This window comes from Sebastes umbrosus, chromosome 3, assembly GCF_015220745.1.
Source record: "Sebastes umbrosus isolate fSebUmb1 chromosome 3, fSebUmb1.pri, whole genome shotgun sequence".
NCBI classification, from domain to species: Eukaryota; Metazoa; Chordata; class Actinopteri; order Perciformes; family Sebastidae; genus Sebastes; species Sebastes umbrosus.
In genome coordinates this window covers 27135717-27161580 of record NC_051271.1, presented here as the reverse complement: position 1 = coordinate 27161580, position 25864 = coordinate 27135717, and the positions used below count along the sequence as shown (strand labels likewise).

The following is a 25864-nucleotide window of genomic DNA, read 5'->3' as shown; positions in this document are numbered from 1 at the left end:
TGTGTCATGCTGCATTATAGTAAATAGGAAAGACTGGGATATATGAACTAATACCTTGAAAAGAACCTGCATTTCTGTAATTAATAATGTTTATAAGCATAATTGGTTGATTTAGTAGTGCTTGTTCAGTTCAGTTCAGTTCAGTTCAGTTCAGACAACTTTATTTATCCTCAAGTGGGCAATTCATTAGTAGCATTCTCAGTCCATACATCCATCCATACAACAGACAACTAACAATTAGTTACAGTAAGTCAAAGGAAACATATTAAAGGCATGGGGCAGTTGGAGGGACACGTTACAATAAGAACCATAAATAACAGTAATTTAAATGGGTATGGTCTGTGTTCAACAGCTTAACAGCAGAAGGGATAAAGGATTTGGAGTAACGATTTGTTCTCCTTAAGGGCACATTATAACATCGGCCTGAAAGGATCAGAGAGAATTCAGCCGAAAGAATGTGATCTGGTCGGCTGATAAATTTCTTTTGCTTTCTGAGCCACCTGTGTCTCCCAAATTGTGCCCAAGTCCTTCTGCTGAACTCAAATCTTGGAGCACACTTTGACTATACTATTTAGACTGTTCTTGTCCTTCACAGACAACCAGTTAAACCAGCAGGTAAAAGAAAAGATTAAAAGGCTTTCAATAAAAGAATGGTAAAAGTTACATAAGATCGTATCACAGACATTAAAAGAATTTGTTTGTTGAGTGTGAAGGAGTTATAATATATATGTATATATATGTATATATATGTGACAGAAAGCATCAGTGGTGAGACTGTTATGTCAAGTTATTCACATGTGACCTGAACGCTCCACTCTGGACATCCACCCAGCACCAACAGTCAAGTCAGACAGACACCCAGCGAGAGACCGGAGGTCTCAGTCTGCCTTCACATTAAAGGCGTCAGACTATTTGTGCTTCACTTAGTTATTAGTTTGTTAAATACATAGCAGTCATTAGCTACCGTTATCTAACTATGTTAAGCTGGCATGATTGAATCATTTGTGCTGCTTTAAGTTGATCTCCTCTTTAATATTTACTGTCTTGTGTAGCTTTTTTTCAGGGACCACTGTCCTGTACAAGCCAATGTAAAAATATATATAAAAAAAAAAACACACAAAAAAACCCAAACACTAAAAGAGCATTACTTAAGAAGAAACTTTAGTAATTAATAAGTATTCTTTGGTGTGTAAGGGTATTATGGGGATTTCCATGTTAAATGATGATTTTTATCTGTTAGATCATGATAGATTCAGATTCATTCCTTCTATTTTCTTTTTCTTTTTGTTATTTTAACTGTGTCAGTTATTGTTTTATTTAGTGTTATGTTAGTGTATGATGAGTAGTGTGAATATGTGTTTTTGTATTGTCACCATGTAAACTATGTGGACCCCAGGAAGAATAGCTGCTGCTATGCAAAAAGCTAATAAAGGGATCTTAATAAACAAACAAACAAACTAACTAACTTTTCTTATTGTCCGTCTTGAGAAGACACAAGACCGGAAACCGTGTGTTTTTTTTATAAACCGTGGTGGTTTTGCTTGACAGGCTGAGTCCCACCAACCCGCACCAACACAACAGCTGGGGGAGGATTTCAGACCCAGTCTCAGAAGAGCGCAGATGGTGGCAGCTCCAGGAGGAGTAGAGGAGCTTTTACTACTACGATCACCCGGATAAAGACGGAAAAACAGCCCGCTGAACTCCCGCTGGAGGTCTGCTTTTATTTAGCCCCCCAACTCCAGCAGAGAGAGAAAGGGAGGCAACCAGCAGCGGACGGAAGAGGACGCACCACAGCAGAGAGCAGAGAGAGCAGAGCAGTGTTGTGTTTGTTGGACACATGCATGCCAGCGAAAACTATCCACACCTAAAGGAATGGTTTTGTTTTTTTGTGATAATCCCACCGAGGAGATAGCAGCCAAGAGGTTTCCTTCATTGCTCTGGGTGATTTTCTACTTCTTTGCTCTGGAGGAGGAGGAAATCCAGCCTCAGCTCCAAATAACCAGAGACTCCTAACTAACTGGGTCTCCTCTCTCCAAAACGCAGGAAATACGGCCTGCATGGGAAAAAAAAAAAAAAAGTTTGGGAAGCTTTTTGGAAACGAGAAGGGGGGCCTATATCGCTGACGTTTTGCGACGTGATTTTTAAAGTAGCCTACTGCTTTTGTTTAGTATTACGCGCTTGTGTTATTCCAGGTTGATGTAAAAGCATTCAACTGTTCCTGGTGTTTTGTTATTGCAAGAGTTTTGATCATCACTATTTATAGACTCAGCCTGCTCAGACCGAGGCTGCTCCTCAGAGCTGGAGAGATTTTGCCAACTGCGCGCAACAAGTTGCAGACACTCCCAGCAGAGGCAAACCTATAACACCAATCTGCTATTTTTTTCTGCGCTTCTCTTTTTGGATTACGCGTCTTTGAATAGCTCAAACCTCCTCCCCTACGACCACCCTGTTTGGAAGACAGAGGAGGGAATAAACGGTGGAGATCCGGAGAGGGAGTTCAGGAAAGGACGAGGCTGGATCTGTGGGAATAGGCCTGCCCTGTCAGGCCTCTTATGATCTGGATCTTTGGACTGGACTTGGACAGGACTCCCAAATAACTCAGTCTGGACTATTTATTCATGGGCCCGCTGGAATAAAGATGGAAGGAGGAGGATGTGTGGGAATAAGAAATCCTTAGACACACTGAGCCATGCATGAGAAGGGATGTATAGTGGAAGGTAAAAAAACACCTTAATTACAGATCTTTTTTTTTAATTAACGGAATTTGCTCACATTTTAAGCATTAAGGCATTTTTTTATTTTTTACATAAAACATTCACATATAGGCTACAGTAAACTACTTTATGTGACAGAAAAGAGTCTTTTAAATAAGGACTGTTCTTTTTTTTTTTTAAATATATATTTCTCTGACAGTTTTGCTGCTTTATGGTGGGAAATACATACTGTCCACACATTTTTTATTTCAGCACTACTAGCTGTTCATAACGACAAGATGTTTGTTGTGTGTTTCTAAGAGTGTAAATGGACCATTTGTTGCAGAGATAAAGAGGGAGACAGTGTAACTTTTGCAGCCACTTGCTGTGCACAACGCCAACTGTTGACAGCCGGTAATATCTGCCTCTGCTCATCATGCTATGAAGACTTGTTCTTTTTTTTTCTCCATGCAAACAACGTTATTTCGAAATGAAGACACATCTGGGCATTCTTCCTGACGCTGTCTGACTTACTGTAATGTCAGCAGGATCGACAAATATTGCGCACACATAATAACACAGAGGAGGTCATTTCCAGTCATGTAAACGTCAGGAGCGACTTCATGAAGGCATCCCAAAAAAACAAACAAAACCCCGTTGCATCAGTAACGTAGTCCTTTTTCCGAGAAGGATGTTCAATTCAGGAGGCAGAAAGAAGAGTGATGACAGTGTTTTTTACCGCAGCTGGAGAGAAAGAGCCTCTTTGGAGAAAAAAAGGAGACATGTAATGTGAGTATACTGACGCAAAAACCCTGGGTCGGATCATGAGACTGCTCCAGAAACTGGTCTTGTGTGAGTGAGTGAGTGAGTGTGCAGGCTGCTGTGTGCGCAGCAAACACGTCTGTGCAGTGCTCGCCATCCATGCACTGTGATTATTCCAACAAACACCTTTGCTCTCTCTCTCTGTCTGTCTGCCTGTCAGTCACTCTCTCTCCACATGTGCACACGCGGTGCCCACGCGTTGTGTCTAATATCAGAGGAGATTATTCATATTTAACACCCCATCCTCGCTTCCCTCGTCACAACCAGTCAATATGGCCACTCTGCAACATCACCGGCAGCTCCTCATGCATGGCACGGAAGTGAGCTGCGACTCCAGCGGTGATGGAGCTGTGACCGTGCGGATTAACAACAGCAGCAGCAGCAGCAGCGCGCCACACGTGCGTCAACATGAGCCACTGAGGGCTGCCAGCAGCGGTGGAGGAGGACTTGGAGGCTATGGGGCTGTGAGTAGTAAAATGAACCCTAACCTCCACAAATACAGCATCTCCTCCAGCTGCAGCTCGGCAGACTCCAGACCTCACGGTGGGACCTCCACTTCCAGGGTGCACAGGAAGGCGCCCCCGCTGTTCGAGCGCTCTGCTGCTCAGTGCTGGGACCCCAAGTTCGACTCCCCCATCCTGGAAGACGCCTGCCAAGAGAGGTGCTTTCCTCAGACGCAGCGGCGCTTCCGTTATGTCCTGTTCTACCTGGCGGTGGCGGCTGTACTCTGGGGGGTGTACTTTGGGGTCAACAGTGACCGCTGCGACCCTGTGACCTTCCTGGCACCCACGGCCTCCTTTTTTGTCCTCCTAGTGCTCCTCTTTTTGTTCACCTTAACCCAGCCATACACATGGCTGTACAACCAAACCTCCTTGCTCCTGATCGCGGTCACCTTCGCCATCACCTTGGCTCCACAGATACAGACTGCTGGCTTCACCGATCTGGAGTGGGCCGGCGGTGGGAATGCCTCGTATCGCTCGCCAGACAAAGTAGCACCACCTCCGACCCCCTGCATCTCTCCTGTGGGCACCTTTTCCCTGTGCATGGAGGTTCTGTTGTTGTTATACAGCGTCCTCCACGTCCGCCTGTATGCGTCCGTGATGCTGGGGCTCCTGTATTCTATATTGTTTGAGGCATTAGAATGGCTGCCGTTGCTTCAAAGGAGTTATGAAACCACTGGATGGGGGACAGGGCGAGTGGATTCAGGTCCTGATTGGGGAAGAGACACCCTCCGCTGGCTGGGCCCAGCCAAAGCTCTGCTCCACCTGTGCGCCCACGTCATTGGCATCCACCTGTTCATCATGTCGGAGGTGCGTTCCCGCAGCACCTTCCTCAAAGTGGGCCAGGCTATCATGCATGGCAAAGACTTGGAGGTGGAGAAGGCCTTGAAGGAGCGCATGATCCACTCTGTCATGCCGCGGCGAGTTGCAGACGAGCTGATGAAACAAGGCGACGACGAGGGCGGCGGTGACAACTCTGGCAAGCGTTATTCCTCCGGTGCCTGCTCTGCCTCAGCCGTCTCAGTGGGCGGTGGAGGAAGCGGCGGAGCTTCACAAGCCCAAAGTGCCACAAGCGCCAAGAATTACCCTTACAACAATCACAAACGCAAGAAGACCTCCATCCCCCGTGGACAGATAATCTTCCGGCCTTTCAACATGAAACGCATGGAGCCTGTCAGCATCCTCTTTGCGGACATTGTGGGTTTCACTAGAATGTCCGCCAATAAGTCAGCACCGGCCTTGGTGGGCCTCCTCAATGATCTCTTTGGACGTTTCGACCGGCTCTGTGAACTAACCTGTTGTGAGAAGATCAGCACTCTGGGAGATTGCTACTACTGCGTAGCTGGCTGCCCGGAGCCCAGGCCGGACCACGCCTACTGCTGTGTAGAGATGGGCTTGGGCATGATCCAGGCCATCGAGCAGTTCTGCCAGGAGACGTGCGAGACCGTCAACATGCGCGTCGGCGTCCACACGGGCACCGTCCTCTGTGGGATCCTGGGAATGAAGCGCTTCAAGTTTGATGTGTGGTCAAACGATGTCAATCTGGCTAACTTGATGGAGCAGCTGGGCGTGGCGGGCAAGGTCCACCTGTCTGAAGCTACTGCCCGATTCCTGGATGACCATTACCAGAGGGAGGACGGGCAGGTGGCGGAGAGAGCCGGGCAGAGTGTGGTGGAGAAGCTGAAGGGTAAGTGGCTGTTCTCCTCTAACTTCCTCATGAGTTCTCTACAACTGAACATCAGTGTGCAGAAGTTAAATATTTAGCTATTGAAATTCAAGACAAAGAGAAAATCACTGGTCTTGAACACAGGTTCTACTGATTAATGGTTATTACACAAAATACCTAAATAACACAATTTAAAGACACCTATGAATGTATCTTAAAAGTCCATTGAACTTGTGATAAAAAACTGACAGGCGCAGCAAAAGCTAAAAATATATCATAATAATAATAATAATAATGAAGAAGAAGAAGATGAGGAGGACATTGCATTTGAATATAGTCACGAATATAGGGTAAAGGGTAAAGGTTGAAAACCTACATTGTCTGAACATGTGCACCTTAGCATTTGGTCATCAGGCTTAAGTGGGGTCACTGGGTGCCTCGACGGCACTAAAATATGTTATCTGACCAGTTAGTCCTGTTGAAACGGTGTACCAACAGAAGCAGGAGATCGGGCTACAAGATTAAGAGATTAAAGCACCAGGAAGAGAGACATGTTGTGGTTTATATCAATTGGATGCCGTTCAACATTCAGTAGCAGTTAATACCAAATGGCAATTGTTTTCAGAAACCCAACCAGTATATAACTTTAATGCCATTTTGTTGCTCAAGAGACCTGTTATTCACATCTCTATAATGACCTTAACTGCCTCCTGCTATCAGTGGCGTTGTATGAATTTTGGAGCAGCACTCTACAGATTTATATTTGGAGCTCTGTATTTGAATGACAGAGGCTTGTGTCATTGAGATTAGATCCTTTAATCTGCAAATACACCAAATGGATTTGAAATCCTTGCTACAGACAAATGTTAACAACTCGCATAGTAACACTATTAATGTGGCACAAGGATGGCAGGAAGAGTATAACTTTGGCATACACAGCAGAGATGGCTCTCACGTGGTGTTGCTGTTATATTTTGATTATTCAGATGAAGTCAAACAAGACCAATTTTGCTACGCGGATTAGGATTTCTCTTGGATTAAACACAGTTTTGATCATCCATACAAAAAATCTGTTTTAGTCCAGTTCAAAATGTCTAAACCGAGCTGAGCTGTGCAAGGTTTGGTTCACATCTCTGACTGTGTGTGTGTGGCTTGCTGTTGTGGTAGGCCAGAATGTTTTAGCTGGAGGTTGCAGTTGATAATAGGAGGGAGGGCTGACCGGCTTTACTGTCCTGAGGCAGATATTGTACTGGATTTCAGTGGATTAAACAGGTGTTTATCATACTGTGCCCACTGCTTGTAGGATGGGAATAGTTGTGTGAGGGTGCAGAGACTAGACAGACCCCAGACAGAGGGTAAAAGATATGGAAATAAATTTGTCTTGGCTGTCTGCAACTTGTTCAACATCCACTGCTCTTATTGAGTCCACACACACACACACACACAAACACACACACACACACACATCTCAATACTCTGTGGAGAGCGGCATCAATGGAACTAATCTCTCCAGCAGGGGATTCCTCGTGGGCCGTCTAATCTTAGGTCTCTCGCGAACAGAGACTGTCTGTTCTATTGTCAGGCCTTGTGTCAGAGTGTATTCACACTTGGCTCTAAACGGTGCCATCACTCTCTATTTCCAGACTGGCGAACAGTGACAGAGTGAGATATTGACATGCAGCTTTTGTTGAGGGAGTGAAAAGGGGAGAATGGCATCTAGTTTCCTGCTGAAACAGAGAGATCCACAGTTTCCTGCTCAGAGAAAGAGATGACCTTAACAGTTTGCTTCTCTGGCAGTGAGAAAGCGGGTTTGACACAGTTTTTTTTGGGGGGGGAATGGACACAGAGAGAAATCAACATATCACTTAGTAAGTAGGAATAAATAGTCAGAATCACATACTAGTGCTTTGTGTGGGAGATAGCTAGAGAGACTGGAGAAATTGGTTGAAGTGAGTTATGGAGAATAGTTGAAATCAATGAACAGATCAGTTTTTGTCTGTGTTTATTAGGACTATTTTTTCCTTCCTGATTCCGATACCTGAACTTGCTGTATCAGCCGATACTGAGTCCCAATCCGACACCAGCATGATAAAAAAATATATTATTATTATTATGTAACAGCTGTTTACTACTGACCATTTATGGCTGTGACATGATTACTGTTTGTTGGTTGTATGGCCTGGCTCAGGTTAAACCCTTTGTAAAACATGAACAAATACATACAGAGAATGAATGCAATTGAATTTTCTTTTATTATTCAGTTTGGATTTTCCACTGTGAAATATTACCAATGGCTGACATTTTCCTCGCTCTGACTACCGCTACCGTTACACTCTCCACTAGCACCACACTGTTGTTTGCTATCGTTGCGTGACTCGCAGATACCCGACACTGAATTTTGGGCAGTATCGGACGCACTTCCGATACGGGTATCAGTATCTGAACAACTCTAGTGTTTATGATGTTAGTTTGATCATCTTGAATTTGCTGTTTGCCAGAGATTTGTCACAACCAGAATATACCTTGACTTTTATAAGACATCTTTTCCTACGTTAAAAGACGAAATTTAGGCATCATAAATCACCGTGTTTCTTTCCCTTGGCTGACACCTTCAGTACCTTTCTAGCATCTTTTATGCTGAAGTATTAGCACGAGTGATGAACTGAATAATTTGGTGTATTTCTTTAATTCCCCGTCTCTCTGTCAGCTCTTCTGTCCGTTGCTTCCCCCTCTTTCTCTGTCTCCTTTCCTTCCACGTTCCACATCTCTCTCTCTGCTTTTCCTCATCCTCTCGTTGTCTTATCACATTCACTGCCTCAGTCTCTCACCTGTCACCCAGGCGTGTACATGTGGTCTGTTGTGTAACACTGCTTTATTGCTGTCAGTCTGTCTTTAGTCAAGGCTTTGCTATAGATCCCCCAGCGGGCCGAGTGATAGCGTGCTTTCAACCGTTCTCTCTCTGTTAGTCCCTAAATACCCATCACCCCGCTCTCCTTTAAACAACAACAACTAAGCAAACCAAGCTCTGCTTGACCATGAATGCAACAAGTCGGTAAGACACCGTAGTTTGTCAGTAGTTGTATCAGAAATGCACTGAATCTAAGTGATATATGTAATCGATTGTGAGGGATGACGCGGTAGCAAACAATCTCCCATCACAGTGCAGTACATGAAACGTAGACTTTGTCAAGACTATTAACCGCCAAATCTCACACATCTGCATTATGTATTTAATGAAAAATGCAGGGATGAGTCATACCTCTGTTGACAAATGCATTAACTATGCAGGTATGCAGTGAGGATTTTGAATACTAGGCAAAAACATTTTTATGCTTCACAGTACTTCAAAGGAAGATAAGAAGTTTAGGTTAGTTAAAGTTTGATCTGTGCGAACTTCTGAAAATACACAAATACAGTGTATACTTTACATTGTGTCTTATATGCAGTTTAATAGTGTGAAGCTGCTTCACAAAATTAAAAGATTACAATGCAATTTCTATAAAATGTAAAAAGGAAAATAAAAAAAATACAATCATTAATGCAGTTTTAAAAGTGACCAAATCTATTGACTAGGGCTGTCAAAGTTAACGTGATAATAAGGTGTTAACGTTAAACAAATTCGTTTTAATGCCACTCATTTCTTTAACGCATTAATGCAATCAAGCTTTTGGAGGTTGTAGCAGGCTCACTTTTATAGCTAGTGAAGATATTGGTATCATATGAAACTAGAAAACCTAAGGAATCCGTTGGTACCAACCGTACGGGCTTGTCGCGAAGGAGGCTAAATAACGCTCCAAACTCACGCTAAAAAAAGAGGAAAACTGTCATGGCCATTTTCTGACCTCAAGATATGTGAATGTAAATGGGTTCTATGGGTACCCACGAGTCTCCCCTTTACAGACATGCCCACTTTATGATAATCACATGCAGTTTGGGGCAAGTCATAGTCAAGTCAGCACACTGACACACTGACAGCTGTTGTTGCCTGTTGGGCTGCAGTTTGCCATGTTATGATTTGAGCATATTATTTATGCTAAATGCAGTACCTGTGAGGGTTTCTGGACAATATTTGTCATTGTTTTGTGTTGTTAATTGATTTCCAATAATAAATATATACATACATTTGCATAAAGCAAGCATATTTGCCCACTCCCATGTTGATAAGAGTGTTAAATAATTGACAAATCTCCCTTTAAGGTTCATTTTGAACAGATAAAAAAGTAAAAGGTAAATTAAGCGATTAATCGCGATTAAATATTTTAATCGACTGACAGTCCTACTATTGACACAAGTTGGCAAAATTGGGTTCAACTGTGCCCCATTGGGTTGCTGCTTTTGTCTCTTTAAAAGAAAATCCCTAAAGGGGTGTTAAAAGTCACTAAGTACACGATGACTTAGGTGATCATTGGATGGCTTTGAAACTGTTATACATGCATTTCAACAGTTTGTGTCTGTCTGTCAGTCACTCAGTAATGGACATTCACTCTCTTAGACCACCCCAGTGATCGTCACACACTTGCCTACACTTCCTTCATCCTCTCTGTTTCTTTAATCTGTGTTCATGTGTGTGTTTGTGAGTGGGTTGGTGGGTTTTTATGAGGTCTTTTCATTCAAATCCCTTAGGACTTGTACGTTTCTCCCACATCTACGCATAGTATTTCTTCCCTGTCGATCTATGTTGGGCTCATGAGAATGCTGTTCTCAGATTTCAGTTTGTTTTATTGTGCATTTTTTCACATCTTACTCCCATTTATACCCAGTGAGATGCTATGATATTTACACCTTCCATTTTCCTGCTTTACCTGACTCTCGCTCTTGTCATCGGTTGCTCCCAGTCAACCCTGCTCGTGTCTCCTCCGTGCTTTCCTATCCATTCCTGCCGGAGTCCCTTTCTGTTTCTAGCACACAGTCGCACTAGTATTTCACTGCAGGTGGTGAGGACTGCAGTTTTCTGCCCTGGGTTTTTGTTTAGCTGGTCTTTATGTCCTGCCTGTATCTGCTGCGTTAATGCCTTTTTAGGCTCCCCTTGTTGAGTGTTGTAGCTTGGGGAGATGAGGTTGTGGAGTTTTCAGGCACGTTTGTGTGTGTGTGTGTGTGTGTGTGTGTGTGTGTGCATTAGACCGTCTACATTTTTAGTTACAGTGCAGTATAACAGCATGTTGTTATATATCTGCAGACTCAAGGTTCAGACCTTGAACTGTTTTAATGGTATCATAGGTTGGCACTGGCATATTGTCAGTTTCAGTCAGTGCGAGTCTGGAGGTACTGTCTGTGTGTGCGAGCATATTTGTGTGTTTACATGTGTCTTTTTCTTTTTGTGCGTCTGTCTACATATACACCCATGTGTACAAACAGACACATTCTGCCGATGCAGTGTTTTGCAGTGGGAAGTCCGTGCCCTGAAGCTAGTTAGTCTGTGCTAAATCAAACATGTCACCTAAACATGCAGCAGCAAATGGCAGGCCAGCCCCAGTGGGTCGTGGGCTTTGCCATTCTACACTGTGGGGCTTTATCCACTATTTTCTGGTAACATTTTAACCGTCTCATAGGGAAATATCTCACGTCCATACCACCTCCAGCAACATTTCTGTTGCTCTAGTTGAATAACTTTGTTGTGAAAAATGTGCTTTCCATTATAAAAGGCCATATGCTTTGTCATGGACTTGTCAATAATTCCCTTGATTGGAAATTCCTACTCTGCAGTTTGAGGTTGGTTAAAATCCCCCTTTTCATCTTGTTTTCTCCGGTGGAGTCATGGAAATACCACATTTAGATCACCATAATACACTATTAGTAATTCACTGACCCAAGGCTGAATTTAGTGCCAAATTCCAGGGAAATACATTCATGAGTTTGTGTGAAATTACACAATGAAGATACACAAGGCAATATAAAAAGAAGATATTTTGACATGTCAATGTAGAAAAAACCACGGATATAAATAACTGAAATTTGAATAGAACAGAGACATTGTTAACGTTGATAGTAACGCTTGTGCTTTTTCGACTACGACGAGTCAAAATGTCTGCTGTTAAAAAGGCATATTCCGCACGATCCAGAGCCATGAGCAAAGTTTCTCAGCTGTTTTCAGTAAATTTTAATTTTATTACAGAGCACGGGAAGAAGGAGTTACAGCAGAGACAGACAGCAGTAAGTTTGCTCTCTCTGCTGCATTATAATTATCTCTCCTCCTCAGATCTTCCTCACCTTTCGATGATAGCGGTGCTGCATTGACAGGTCAAACAAAGTATGTGTGTGCATGTTTTATGATAAAGATAAGACACCCAGGACATAAACCAAAATGACTGATCAAAGTCTTTGTGCCTTAGATACACAGACGCACCTGTATACACACAGAGATTTATCACTGAGAGGTGAACACAGAGGGTTGAAACTAATTCAGGCCTTTTTATGTTGTCTTTGTAGAGTAAACTCCCTGTTCGTGTTTCTTCTTCCTTTACTTTTTCCCAATGTCCTTCTCCTGCACTGTCACACACACCACCTTCAGTATGTCCTCTGTTTCTTTGTATGCTAGTTCATATCTCCTCCCCTGTGTGTCTGTGTTATATGTGCGTTATGCTCTGTATAAAGTTGAGAGGAGACGATTTCCCTGAGGCTTGTAACCCAACATGGTGTTGTTTCGGCCTCGCTACCTCATTGGTTTTCAGCGACGCTGCCACTACAAGGTTCAAAGGTCAACTGTAATCGCTTGACTAGGTGGTCTCGCAAGCGTGTCGGTGTGTCTCTGTCTGCATCTGGCTGTCGTCGTGTATGATAACAGAATGAAAAGAAAAATGCCGTCCAGTAACAGCAGAGCTGAACATGTGAAATCAGAGGGAAGATGGAGACCAGGCAAAAATGTACTGGTGAAGGTGAGAGGCATAAAGAGATCATACATTGTGATTGTTGCAGTGGTAATCGGCTAGATTGCTTTTTTCTTTTGTTTTAGCAACATTTTTACTACAACATGTGGCTTTACCCTAGGTGTGACATTCATCACTGACCCCATTTACACGTGGTATTAAAATGCGTTTTGGGTGATCGAATTGCAATAAGGTGGTGCTTCACCACATGAAAGTACAGTACAGGTGTAAATGCACCCAAAACACCTCGAGGACGGAATGTGATCCGGTGATCAGAGACGCATTGTGACCACATTGAACACAAGTGTAAATGCAATTGCGTTTTTTAATTCACAAACAACAACTACATGGGCGGAAATATGAAATGCTAAGGCTGTTCTGCAGCGCGTTCGCAGCGCTCCTCTGGTCACTGAACCGCTGTGACCAGAGAGATCACTGCCACCTCTGTGTCTCTTCTCAGCGTCTCTGCTCCTCATCCCTCTGTGTGTGCCAGTAATGTACCTTAAAGTCATGTTTGCGGGCCCTCTCCCCCTTAACGGCAGCGTTTTAGGCTGATGTGTCCGCGCATTACGCACCGCCTCTCCGGCAGCATGCCAAGAAAGCCCATGCGTAGTGCAGCCTCCGGAGGCTTCCTCTCAGCGATCGGATCTTAATGTGGACACTGGAGACACATATTAATACCAGGTGTGAATGTATTCAGATTAAATCATATCTAGATAAAATCTGGATACGAGATGCATTTTAATGCCAGGTGTAAAGGGGGTCACAGTGGCAGGCAATTAAAGAAGACCAGAGTTCATGTTTTATCACTCACTAATCCTGTCCAAACTGGATTTCATGTTATTTATTTATTTACCTTTATTTCAGGGGAGATTCACTGAGAGCAATGCTCTCTTTTTCAGGAACGCCCTGATCACATTCACACCTGGAAGTGTTCACTTTCCCCGCCCAAATTTATGCGGGGGATTGAACCGGCGAGATTCCGGTCACTAGCTCGCTTCTCTAACCTTTAGGTCACCATGGTGATGGTGGAAACATACCGGTAAAAAGCACTTTTGAAATTCGTCCAGCTTGACAAATTCCTCTTCACTAATACCCATGACAGCAGCAGTGTTTTGCTACCTGTGTGCCACTCAGTAAAGCAATGTCAGTAAATTTAATTTAGCTCCTAACATTTTTTAAACAATATTTAGGATTCAGTGATGGCTGAGATAAACCTGTGGCACACAAGTTGGAGTTCCAGGCAGGGTATTTTTCATTCACAATGTTTTGGAAATTACCTCCTTTTACATTTGGCCATGCACACTATCATCAGACAAAGATAACTTGTAGCACACACATTTTCTGAATAGAATCATTCAGCTGGGAAAAAATGGAGGTTTAGCAAAGTTTAAAGAGATTCAAAGATGAAAAAAGCATTATCAGTGCTGTTCTGCCTGACTTTCCAGTGCTGCACACACATACTGTACAGGAGTGGACTTGCAATTACTTACATAATGCCCTTCTACAAGATTATGTTAGGTACATCCTAATTCCATTATCATTAATACAATGTGTGTGTGTTCCAGAGAAAGGACAGTGTAAATCTGACACTAAATCATAATTTAACAGTGACAGCCAGTAGCCAAAGAACCAGCAGAGTATAAGGGGAGGTCAGAAGCACTGATAGCAGGAGCTTTCTACAGATAGTCTTGTCTCTCCTACTCCTCTTCTGCATCCCTCACCCTCTATCCCAATAGACCTGTAACAACGCTTTCTGGCATCCTCCCCATCTCTCTCTCTCCTAGAGGATCTGTAGTGTCAAACGGTCATTCTCTCTCCCACGCCGTTGTGTAATCAGCTTTCTTTTATTCATCCACCCCACATATTTCATGAGAAGTTTGTCATTCCTATTGCTCAAGAATGTGTTGACTCAAACGTGTTCGTGTGTTCAGTGTTGATAAGCGTGCCCAACCCTGTCCTAGCCTGATTGCATGTGTAGTGTGCAAACACATGCACTTAATCTTTAACTAGTCTCTCCCGGCAGTTTGCTGTCTATGCAATACATCCAGCTATTTTTAGAAGAAGTCTGAGTAAATTGCTGCAATGAACTAAATCCCAAATAGATGAGTCACCTGCTTGTGTTGCATTTAATCTTTTTTGACAGATCTATCCAGTATATCCAGCGTGTGTCTATGTGATAGAGACCAACGCTTGCACTAGATTATGTTTGTTTGTGAGCCGTCATTCAATGAAGAATTACATAACAGACGAATTACATTGTCTTTACATGTGTGTATGTGTGTTTGCCTGTATTATCTCATAACCAAATGAAGCCATGCCACTAAATTACTGGAATGTGACTTGTTACAGGTGGATGCACTCACTACCTGGTCTCATTTGCTGTTGTATTACACACAAGGTGATTTGCTATTTCTTCACTGGTGCCACCCTGCAGTAGCTTTTTTGCCCGAAACATGTAGCTTAAAATCACCAGAAAATATTTCAACATTGTGTAGATATTGATAAAGCTGTCTTGCGTAATCACTCAAGTCGTGCGAAAACTCAATAAAGATGCAATGCTCTATCAGTGTGGGCCTGTTTGGGCAATATAGCTTTTAATTCATAGCGTACGTACTGTACAGAGGCCGACAAGAAATGTGGGAGGAGAGAGAAAGAGGGGGGGATGATGACATTTAACAAAGGTCTTTGGCCGGATTCGAACCACAGATGTAGTGGTTATGTGGCAAGCATCAGCTCAGACCACCAGGCCATCGCAAGTGGCTTTTTAAGCTTTTGCAATGCTGTTACTTTGGGAAAATGTTTCATCTGCCTTGTCATGCACATTGCTGGCCATAAAATGCTGGATAGCCCTGATAATCCACTTCCTGGGGACCAAGGCCTATCTGACACGCCTGTCATACTGTTACTAATTGACCAGCTCATACAGAATGTATGAATGTCAGAATAGCAGGGTTCAAGGCAGGGTCATGGCTTTCTGTAAACTTCATTTTGGGTTTGCACATATGGAGCCGCATAAATATCTCCCATTTACCTGCTATAGTCTGTATTTTGTGTGGAATACGTCAACGGTTTAAAATTCCACTTTTGCGACAGCTGTATGTGCCAGTCTGGCAACAGCAGCCGGTTGTCTCTACTGTCCTGTGTGTTTGTGCGTGTGTGTGTGCGCCAACTCAAGTATGCTGGAGTGGAGCTGTGTTAAACGGCTGTTCTGAATAATATATACGGAGTGCGGCCTCAAGCCTGTTAAAAAATCCATGAGCTTCCTTTGCACTGGTTTATATAGCTAAAGAGCTTATAAGAGAGAGAGAAAGAGAGTCAATAGCCAATGTGGGGAAAAGTAAGGATGAGATTTGGGTGATCACTAGTCTGACTCACCGGATGTAGTCTGTGGGTATAAGCCTGCCATTGGCTGCGCATTTCAACCGCATTCTCCTCCCCTTCCGCTATCTCTGCTATCTATTTTGCAAGGGCACCATCGCTGCATCCTGTGCTTAGCGCCGCTTAAGACGATTGTGTTTGGTTTAAAGAAATCAACACAAGCGTTCTGTTTTTTCCGCTATACCAGAATGATTAGATTTTCTTTAGCTCTGACACAGCGCTGTGGGGACAGGTCTGGCTATGAAAGACAAGGCCATCACAAGTGAAAGTAAGAAAAAAAGTGAGACAAACACACTGAATCTTTCTTATGGTGGAGGGCGGGGTCTGAAATCAGCACCCGTCATCCGTCAAATGCTTGTAAATTGTTGACAGTGACAGATAAAATCATCAGGCCATCCGCCAATTTGGCAGACAGGGAAAACGCTGGGGATGGGAATAGAGAATCGGTTCCCGTTAACAACGGGTTCTTACTTGTCCAGTTGCTTGGAATCTCATGCCTCCGTGACTATCGATTCCTCTTATTGATGCTTTCCAACAGTTACGGCGCACAATGACTCATAAGCACGCTGTATCATGTTTCAGTTTCTTTGGGACCGGAGACACGGCGGAGAGAAAAAAAGCGCTCAAGAGCATGACGCTATAAACCTGAGGGGATGAACACTACTTTTTCCCTGAGAATGCAACACTATGAACAACAAACCGTTGAAATCAACAGGAGGAGAGTTAGTAACGTTAGCTGTTAGCAGCCGTTAGCAGCAACGTCCTGATTTCCTAAATAACGGAGCTACTAACGTTAACGGAGGTGCCATTGAGTTATTATTATGAGGCGTTCAAGGGCGAAGGTAAATAACAACGTTATCATGATGTGTAAAATTAAGTTTTTGGTAAGAAACTTGAATAAATCCATTTGTTTGAAGGAGATGTTTTCACAGTAATATAAAATAGATATAAGATATATTATGACCTATTTCACGTCCTAACACTAGCTCTAAGCAGCTTGCTTTTAATCTAAGCAAATATTTAAATAATCATAATCATTTGAATTGTGTTTTTATGCAAATAACCACTATAGACTGTGTACAGTACCCTCCCTGCCCCGATCAAATATGAATCAATATTCTGTTACTGTAATGCCTATTTCTTGCCTCAAATGTTTTCAGAAACATCTTGTAGTGTACTGTTTAGCCGTAAAATGAGAACGTTTGTGACCCGACAGCCATGTTGAGATCTGTTCAGGAAATGCAAAGCACCGCCCACCAGCCGGAGCACAGCCAATAGGAACGCACTCTCTCTGAAATGACCTGTGATGACCTGTGAAAACAGAGCCATGAGGAGGTGCAGAAGTCTAGTTATCTCTCAGAACACATGAATTACAATATGCTAAAAGGTTATTATGGAATTTTTGCCCAATGATGCCAAAAATATTCTGCCGACTGAAGCTTTAACTGTTTATTCATACCTTTCCCCCCATAATGTTTGTAATGTGTGTGACTTCAATGGCACTCTGTAGTGATTTTATGAATTGTGCCTTGTACCTTTTTCTTTATAATCATTCATTTCATTATTATTTGAGGCTTTGGCAATATTATCCTTGCCAATAAAGCATATTAAATTAAATTGAATTAAATTGAATTAAATTAAATTAAATTACATTAAATTAAATTAAATTAAATTAAATTGAACTGAATTGAAAGAGAGGAGTTATCTGTTAGGCAAAGTGCCTTACTTGCAAGGTGTGCCCTCTTTCCCATAACCTGCCTACTTCTGTCAATAATTCCCTCGGTTTCCCAGCATGGCCTTTGGTCTAGAAAGAAGTGACATGAAGTTGTTTCGTTCAGTATATGTGGGTGGAGAATGACTACCAGGGAAGAGTCAGAGCTAGAGAGTTAGTTTCTCCAATTAAGGAGGATTGCAGGGTGCACACCTAACTTACATTACTGTGTACAATATATTTTGTAATTTCATTCCATGCTGGTCTATTGAGGCAAGTGGACAGACAGAATAATAATACAGAAGTCGTTTCCATGTTGCGAGGCAGACCAGGAATGCAGTGAGACCCCGCAGATCCAAGCGGGGTGTCTGTTAAGTAGGCAGCCCTTAATGTGGCCCGGGACTCATTTTCGTACATACTGCTAAAAGAATGTGGCCATATGTGGCCCAGACCACCTCTGAATGTGGTCTGAGCGATCGGATCTCAATGCGTTCTCAATGGATGCGTTCACTTGTGATGTCCACTTGTGATCGGATCACCCAAGACGCATGTTAATGCCAGGGCTGAACAGGGCCTTAGTGGAGAAATCAGCAAGCCTCTACTTTGATGGATTTCTCCCTGAGTAAGTGTTCAATATTGTGACAGGTAATGAGCCTTTTTTTAAAGACCTGAAGCTCTTAATGTGTTGTGGTTTGTGTTTTTGTTTTAGATACCACTAACCAACAAAACAGCAATAGCACTTTTATGACCACCGTGAATGTCAGATAAAATGCTGCAAATTAGTGATGTTTTAAGCATTAAAATATATTTTTTCAAATGCAGCATTTGGCACAAAACATCAGAGCTGTCTGTCTAAAAATGTAAGTGCTGACCTTTAAAAACCTGTATCAGTCAAGTCAGTATCAAGTACTATAAACAGCATGTAAAGCACTGTTCCCTGGTGGTCTGTGGAAAGAGAGAGTTGTGTTGCAATAGAGGGACGAACAGAAGATGGAGGGAGAGAGAGAAGAAGAAGGAGCATGTTTTCTGGTCATGACCCTTTCCCAAGGATTTCCCACAGTCTAGCTTAGGGCAGCGGGGGAGGTATGTGTGTATGTGTGTGTGTGCACGCATTTGTGCGAGTGGTCGACAAATCCATGGCATACAGCAGAATGAATCATACCATGCAACGACCGTATGACTCAAATGAGACCATACAATTCAAGTGTGATTGTGCACCCCTAAAAATATGTTATACGAAGAGAAGACCTCATAAGTATAACAAACCCCGCTGCATGTATGTAGCTGCAACCCAATATCACGACAAAGCGTGTAATAGACCCGCCGGTCCGCCAGAGGATAGCGTGTTTAGGTTCTTTCACATTAGGGACCCGGGCCCGGATCCGAGTACACTTGTCCCCAAAGTCCAGTTCGTTTGATTAGTGTGAACGCTACGTACCGTACTCGGGCACGGTTCATCGATCCGTAGTCGAGTCCACTTGAAAAGGTTGTCTGGAGTACAGATCATGTGTACTCGGGTATGGTTCGCATCAGGTGTGAAAGCCAACCGTACCGAAACACGGAAGTGGACCGCTATTTAACGTGAGTAACGTTAGCAGTTAGCGATTAGTTTTGAAAGGGCAGGCTTTTTTTCAACGCTGCTGGTCTACTCCGAAATCGGTATACAGTACATAAAACTGTTTCATATCTATGTCTGTATCTGCGCGCAGCATGCGCCGATCTCATACTTTAAACTGTACGGCCATGAGTGATAAAGTAGGAAGGCAGGCGAGAGGTCCTTAAAATATAGACAGTAGTAGGTGATGTGGTCGGGCGATGTGTGTTATTTTATTTAACTATTTTAATGGTCTGCCTCCTGAGAACGAGAGCCGCTCAGCTGCTCAGCGGGCAGAGAGAGAGACAGCGGGGGAAACAGCGTATAGAGTAGGCATATTTTCACATCAAACTTGGTGAAATAAGAGTTTATTTCAACCAAACCAGAGTTGGTGATTGTTGGAAAGATCACTAACTCCAAGCATTGTATATCCACATGGATGCTTTTACAATGCAGTCAGTACAGACTACATGGCGTGAAAATGGCACACCTAAAGCAAGAAGAGCGTTCTTATTACACGCTTTTGCCTTGCGCATTATCGTGTCATTCCGACGCGTTTCTGTGCTCTGGTATTTTAATACCATGCACTTTCCAGCGCGCTTAGAGTTAACATGTGGCTCATGTGTGTGCTCATGCATGAAACAAAGTGACGTGTCAGTCGTCATTGGCTTCCCCTTTGCAGAGGGACCAAGGTTGGTCATTTCTTGCTCAAGGACTGTCCTCTGCCGCTGAGCGACAGCCTCCCCTAGAGAAACTCGGAGCCTCTGTGAAGTGAGACACTAAAATGCCTTTTAACAGTTCTGTGTGTGCGTGTGCGTGCGTTTGCCCGAGTGACGCAGTGACAGTCGGAGTGCGTCACTGTTCCTGTCAACCCACTGCACTGTATGTCACACATACACACACACACACACACACACACACACACTTGTAGGATCTCCTGAGGGAAGAGCCATTGACACACAGATGGTGAATGATGAAAAAAGGATGGATGTATTCTTTAACCATTTTGCCTTCATTAGTCAGATGTAATGTTAGTGGAAAACAACAGGAAGAGAGGGGGGGGGACGACGACTACGGTTTGGGTATCACTTTGGTTTTGTCAATCCTGATTCCAATTCTGTTTATCAAACTGTTTTTGAATCCTCGTTCCAATTCTTTTCATGTTATTTGAACACAAAAAGAAACAGAAATACAGTATATGTATGAAGCCCAAAAAAAAACACCTTTACTTTCACTAGATTTTTGGCAGCCATAAATCTGTAAGCAGTATTGTTTCTCATTGCGCTTCAGTCTTTTGGAACTGGTTCCAGTTAGAACAAGTTCTGGATGATGTGACCAAGGTCTAGTGTTTGACCCAAACCCAGGAAGTCTGATCCACTAGGCTGCCAATAGAGGCTTTATTAAATCCCCAGAGTATGATTTAAAAAAGAGATAAATGAGTTTGAGAGAAAAAAGAAAGGGAAGAAGAAGAGGGAGCGAGCGAGGAACTCCCTGGACTAAAATGATGGCACAAAAGAAGGATGGGAGGAGGGAAGTAGGGATGGATGGATGGGAGGGAGGAATGGGAGCGTATTTGAAGGAGGATCGTGCGATCGCCTCATCCCTCGGCTCCATCAGTGTGTCCAAATATGGAGGCATCTGCTATTGCACGAGGCCTGTTCTCAAGACCCGCCACTGACCAGGGAGAAAACTGGAGGGTAGGGAAGGGAGGAGGGGTAGAAAGAAAAGAGAGACCGGTGGGAGAAGGTTTAAGTGAAAGGAAGATGGCAAAAAAATGAGAGAACATGACAGCAGAGACAAGACAGAGTAGCTAGATATAACGATAGGTAGTGAGAGGCTGTGAAAGATGTAAGGTTTGGCAACACTAAAGAGAAACAAGTTGAAGGCGAAGGTTAGAGCGGTAGTAGAAGTTGGACAGAGGGAAGGCCAAGTCTGCGAAAAGGGAAAACAAGTCGAAGTCTATTTTTAGTGCTGGAGTTGTTTATTTTCTGACTGTTCCAAGCAGCAAGATGAAAGTAAAGAATGAGAGAAAAGGTTAGATGAAGGGGAAGTTAAGCCTTAATTTGTCTTCGTCTGCTTCAGTTTTGAGGTCGACTTAAGTTGCTTTGATGCTTAATTAGTTTGAGTAAATGTTGTGTGTCTCTCTTTGTTTCCCTCGGTCTCTCATATTCACACACATTTTCACTTTTCTATGTGTGGGACTAGAGGGGAGCTGGCGACCTTTGGGTCACTAGGGATGGTTTTGATCATGTGCTTGGAAGCCGCCATGAGGTCAAAGGTCATTTGTCAGGAAGTACATAGTCCAGATTGGGACGGCCCGGTGGGGATCGTCTGAAATGTCGGCTTTAGTCTAAAACGTTCACCCAGACACTCTCACAGTGGGGACTGCTGAGCAGGGCCTGTGTGTGTGTGTGTGTGTGTGTGTGTGTGCGTGTGTGCGTGTGTGTGTGTGTGTGTGTGTGTGTGTGTGTGCTTTTCCACTTTTTTGAGTGTGTTAATTTGTGTGAGTTTGCACACGAGCCTTTTAGAGGAATTAACTTCCTGGAGTTTGTGTTTGTGTGTTTGTGTGTTAGTGTGTTAGCGTGCAGCAAAGCTAGAGGGCGAGAGTGTGAGTATGTGTGTACGCAGGTATGCAAAGCTGTGCAATCATTCACCAACATTTGAGTGTGAGTGAGCAACTATGTTGGTAACCGCAGATTTGTTGGCCTGCAGCTGATGATGATTCCTATGTAATTGATCTTTTTTCCACTTTCCACTTTCTGGTTAATTAATTCATTGTTTATTCTGTATGATGTCAGCAAATAGTAAAAAAGACTCATCACAATTTCCCAGAACCTAAGACGCTCTCTTTAGATAGATTTTGTACGAAAAACAGTCCCATACCAAAAAAAAAATGCTTTTTACAATGATGTGATTTAGAGAAAAGCAGCAAATGTTAACATTTTTGCTCAAGAAATGATTTAAGTGTTTATAGTATTTCATTATCGAATAATTGTTTTAGAATAATTTCCTATCAATCGATGAATTTACCAGATGTTTCAGCACTAGTGTAGCGTGTTTGAATGGGTATGCGTGGCTGTGTTAGTGAGTTTGGGAGCGTGTTCATAGGAGAGTAATTTTCGGATGTGTGTGTGTGTGTCTATGGTGTGTATGGTCTTCGGATGTACATGTGGAATGTGACGACTCAGCTACGCTTCCTCTCCATTGATGCTTCTGTTCATTCATTCATTGATTCATTCGTTCACGTGCATACACACTTTATATTTGGTCTTGTGGAAGTGACTCTGCATGTGGTGTGTGTGTGTGTGTGTGTGTTTGCATGTTGTATTTCTAATAAATGAGGATATGCGGGGCAAAGGCAATTACCCTGCAGTGCACTACCTTGGATGAGTCATACTCGCAGGAAAGGCCATGTTTGTGTGCTCGTTCGTTCGGATATATCACCTTCCAATATGTCTCAGACAGGCAGATGCTGCATATTTCCTGGAAAGGGTGTCTAACGTGTCCAAAGTGGGTGTATAAAGGGCTCTGTCTTTCTGGAGGGTGGTGGTTGTATGTGCACTCTACATACCTACACACACATGAACAACCAAATTAGTCTTAACAGAAATTGACATTTATTTAGTTGTGAGGTAGTGTTTATTGCAGAGTTTTTGCTGCTGAATACCTGGTGCAGATGTTTCTATTTTCATATTATTTTGCGCACCTGGAAACGTATGCAACTTTTCAACTAAGTTAGTAAGGGGACATTAGACTTGAATGGATCCAACCTCAGGTAAACCAACTGTTACTTCACTGCCCTGCTTCCAATTCGATTTGATCCCCACAAAGAGTACCAGCATCTAGTGTTGCACGGTATACCGATACTAGTAAAGTTTCACAATACCCTGCTGTTAAAAACGCTACTAATACCCCATTTAATTAGCGCTGGTAGCCTACTTTAAGGATGATAGTGTTTTAATAAGAGCCGATCCTATGAGTTGCACCAAGCATGCGTGTCAGCCCTCTGCTTCTACTCCCTGCAGGCATAGTGGGCGTACCAACCGTTTTTTTCTCTCTCATATGCACGCTGCAAAGTGCTTTTGCCGACCGTCCATGGCTTGTCGACAAAGCAGACGCACAAAGTGCAATATGGCACTGAAGTACTGTAACCGAGGTTTACGAGTTGCGTCGAAACTTATGAAGGTAATAAAATAATAACAAAGAGGCTCCGCAATCTGAACCAAGACGGCAAACTCCTTATTGCTCCCACCTTGTCAACGGCAGCGGCGACACATTACAGCTTCACTCTTTCCGTTCTTACCTTTCACAATAAAAACCCTAGACGTATACACTGTATCACTGCTTAGTGGAGGGAACTTAAACTCATTCAGAGCATTTTGCTCAGAGTCAACTCAACAAAATAGCTTAGAGTAGGTTACTGCTCGTACTTATCTCTGCAAGGATTTAACCTTTTATAAGCAGCAGTGTGACATGTGAAGGTGGAGATGTGAACGTGAAAAGAGCTGATCTTATTTAAGAGTTTCTCCATCAGAGGTAGGGGACTCAAGTTAGACTCGGGTCGCAAATTCGAAGACTCGAGACTTGCTTGACTAACATTGATAAAATACTTGACTTTGCCTTGGGATTCGTGACTTGAGAGACTTGACTTAGACTTAAGACAGATGACTCGGAAGGACTTAACTTATTTATAACATTTTTGCATTTTTCTAGATATTGACATGTTATGTTTTCTTTTTGAAACATGATTGGGTGATTTCTAGTGCAATGCGTGCAAACCTGGCAACCGACTAGGACACGGCAGAGCAGCTGAGACCAACACACGAGCCAGCTATCATGGAGAGAGCATGTCCAAAAATGATAAGATTAGGATTTAGTTGTGAATGTAGAATTGCGAGAGAGTACACGATTCAAGAGTGCACACGCACACACACAGCGAGAAGATGTGTGGTAGTGTTTCAGTATTGGTATCAAGATATTTAGGCAGGTATCCTATCAAAGTCATAATTTTGGTATTGTGTCAGCAGTACCATCATCTGTTACCTTCTCTGGCTCCGAACAGTTGAAAAAACATCTCATTAAAAATGAATTGGCTCTTAACTTGCACATTCAAATCTTATTCTCTAGTTGTAAAGGAGGTCTAATGTTTTTGGTTATTTAACAATGCACATCAACAGTGTAAAAGTATTAAAAATGTTTATGAAAATCGCTGGAAAAATGAAATGCCAAGTGTCGATAACAGGCACAAACAATAAGATGATGGAGCCCCACTGAAGTCAGTAATTTCCATGTTTTGCTCATGTTGTCACATGTAGTGGAGGTTGTGTTGGGTCCTCAGGTCTGCCAGTGTGTACAGGACTAGGTCTACATACATACTGTATGGGCATTATTTGTCCGTGTGTGTGTGTGTTTGTATGTCTAGTTGTTGTAGTAGTAGTAGTAGCTGTCCTCAGCTGAACCGTCTCTGCTTCAGCCAGCTGGTCTGAATAAATCAATAAAAACCATTGAGCAGCATTGAGACTTTAAAGTGCTGGTGTCAGTTTCTTTCCCAGAGTGCTGCCTTTACAGAGCCTGGAGAAGATCAACACACACACACACACACAAACACACGCACACTCACACAAGCAGATATACACACACCCAAGAGACCATTGTGTTTCAATGACTTTGGCTGCAGTAGTAGTAAAGGATTAGCCCTGTTATGCCGTAGAGCTTGGATATACACACAGAAGATACAGTAGCACTTTACTGTCTAGAAAGTAGTTGACACTCGAGCACACACACACACACACACACACACACACACACACACACACACATTAACCTGTTGTGCAGTTGACGGTCGGAAAACTAAAATTTTTCAGTGTCTGTTATGTCAAGCCTTTAAACGCCCTCACAATTCAAGGCCTGTTTAAGAGTTTAGAGCAAGCTGTTGATAAAGTTAGAAAGCTGAAATGGAAGTAGACAAGGAATGTGGGTTATGCAAGGCATGCTAAACTCAGTGACCTTCAAAGTACTCTCGGTCTCTTCCTCCCCCTCGCCATCTCTTCGCCGTTTGCCACTTTGCTTTCGCTATCTCCTCTGTGTCTGTCTCTAACTTGTCAGCATTTTACCTCCCGTCAGCATGCTAGAGTAAGAAGGAAGATCACAAAATAAGTGTCTGTTGTCATTGTACGCCTCTAGGTCTCTAGCTAGAGTCATTCTGGTCTTTTACTGACCTCAAAGTTTAAAAAAAGTTACAGAATAACATTCATAAATTCAATACATTACAGTAAATCATTTGAGGTTCTTCTGTCACTTGAGCAGCCGATGTACGACTACATATACAGAACACTCATTTCCAAAGTTCCCAGCAAGGCAAACATTACAAGAAGAAAAAAAAAAAAAAGCTTTTAGCTTATTTACTTCTTTTGCAATGAAATGTACTGACTTAGTATTTTAAAATAATTTGGGTGTACACAACTCTTGCCTCTGAGCTGAATGGACGGCAGGGAACAGGCGTGAACCTGTGTGTGACAGTGTGTGTGTGTGTGTGTGTGTGTGTTTGTTTGAGTGGGTCGAGATCTCATAAATGGCCTTTGTCGCCCGCTTGGCAAAAGACTCGAACCTTAAGTTAGGGCTGTTGTTGGCCTAC

At 43.0% G+C, this 25864-nt stretch overlaps 1 protein-coding gene across 2 annotated transcripts in view; it reads left to right on the top strand.

Annotated features, from left to right (window-relative positions):
* Positions 1–1550: 1550 nt before the first annotated feature.
* adcy9 (adenylate cyclase 9) overlaps positions 1551–25864 on the top strand; it is a 43846-nt gene continuing 19532 nt past the window's right edge. For both annotated transcript variants that reach the window (XM_037764639.1, XM_037764638.1), the window contains exon 1: positions 1551–5702. In XM_037764639.1, coding sequence (XP_037620567.1) covers positions 3788–5702 — 1915 coding nt within the window. In that variant the 5' untranslated portion in view covers positions 1551–3787. The remainder of the gene's footprint in view (positions 5703–25864) is intronic.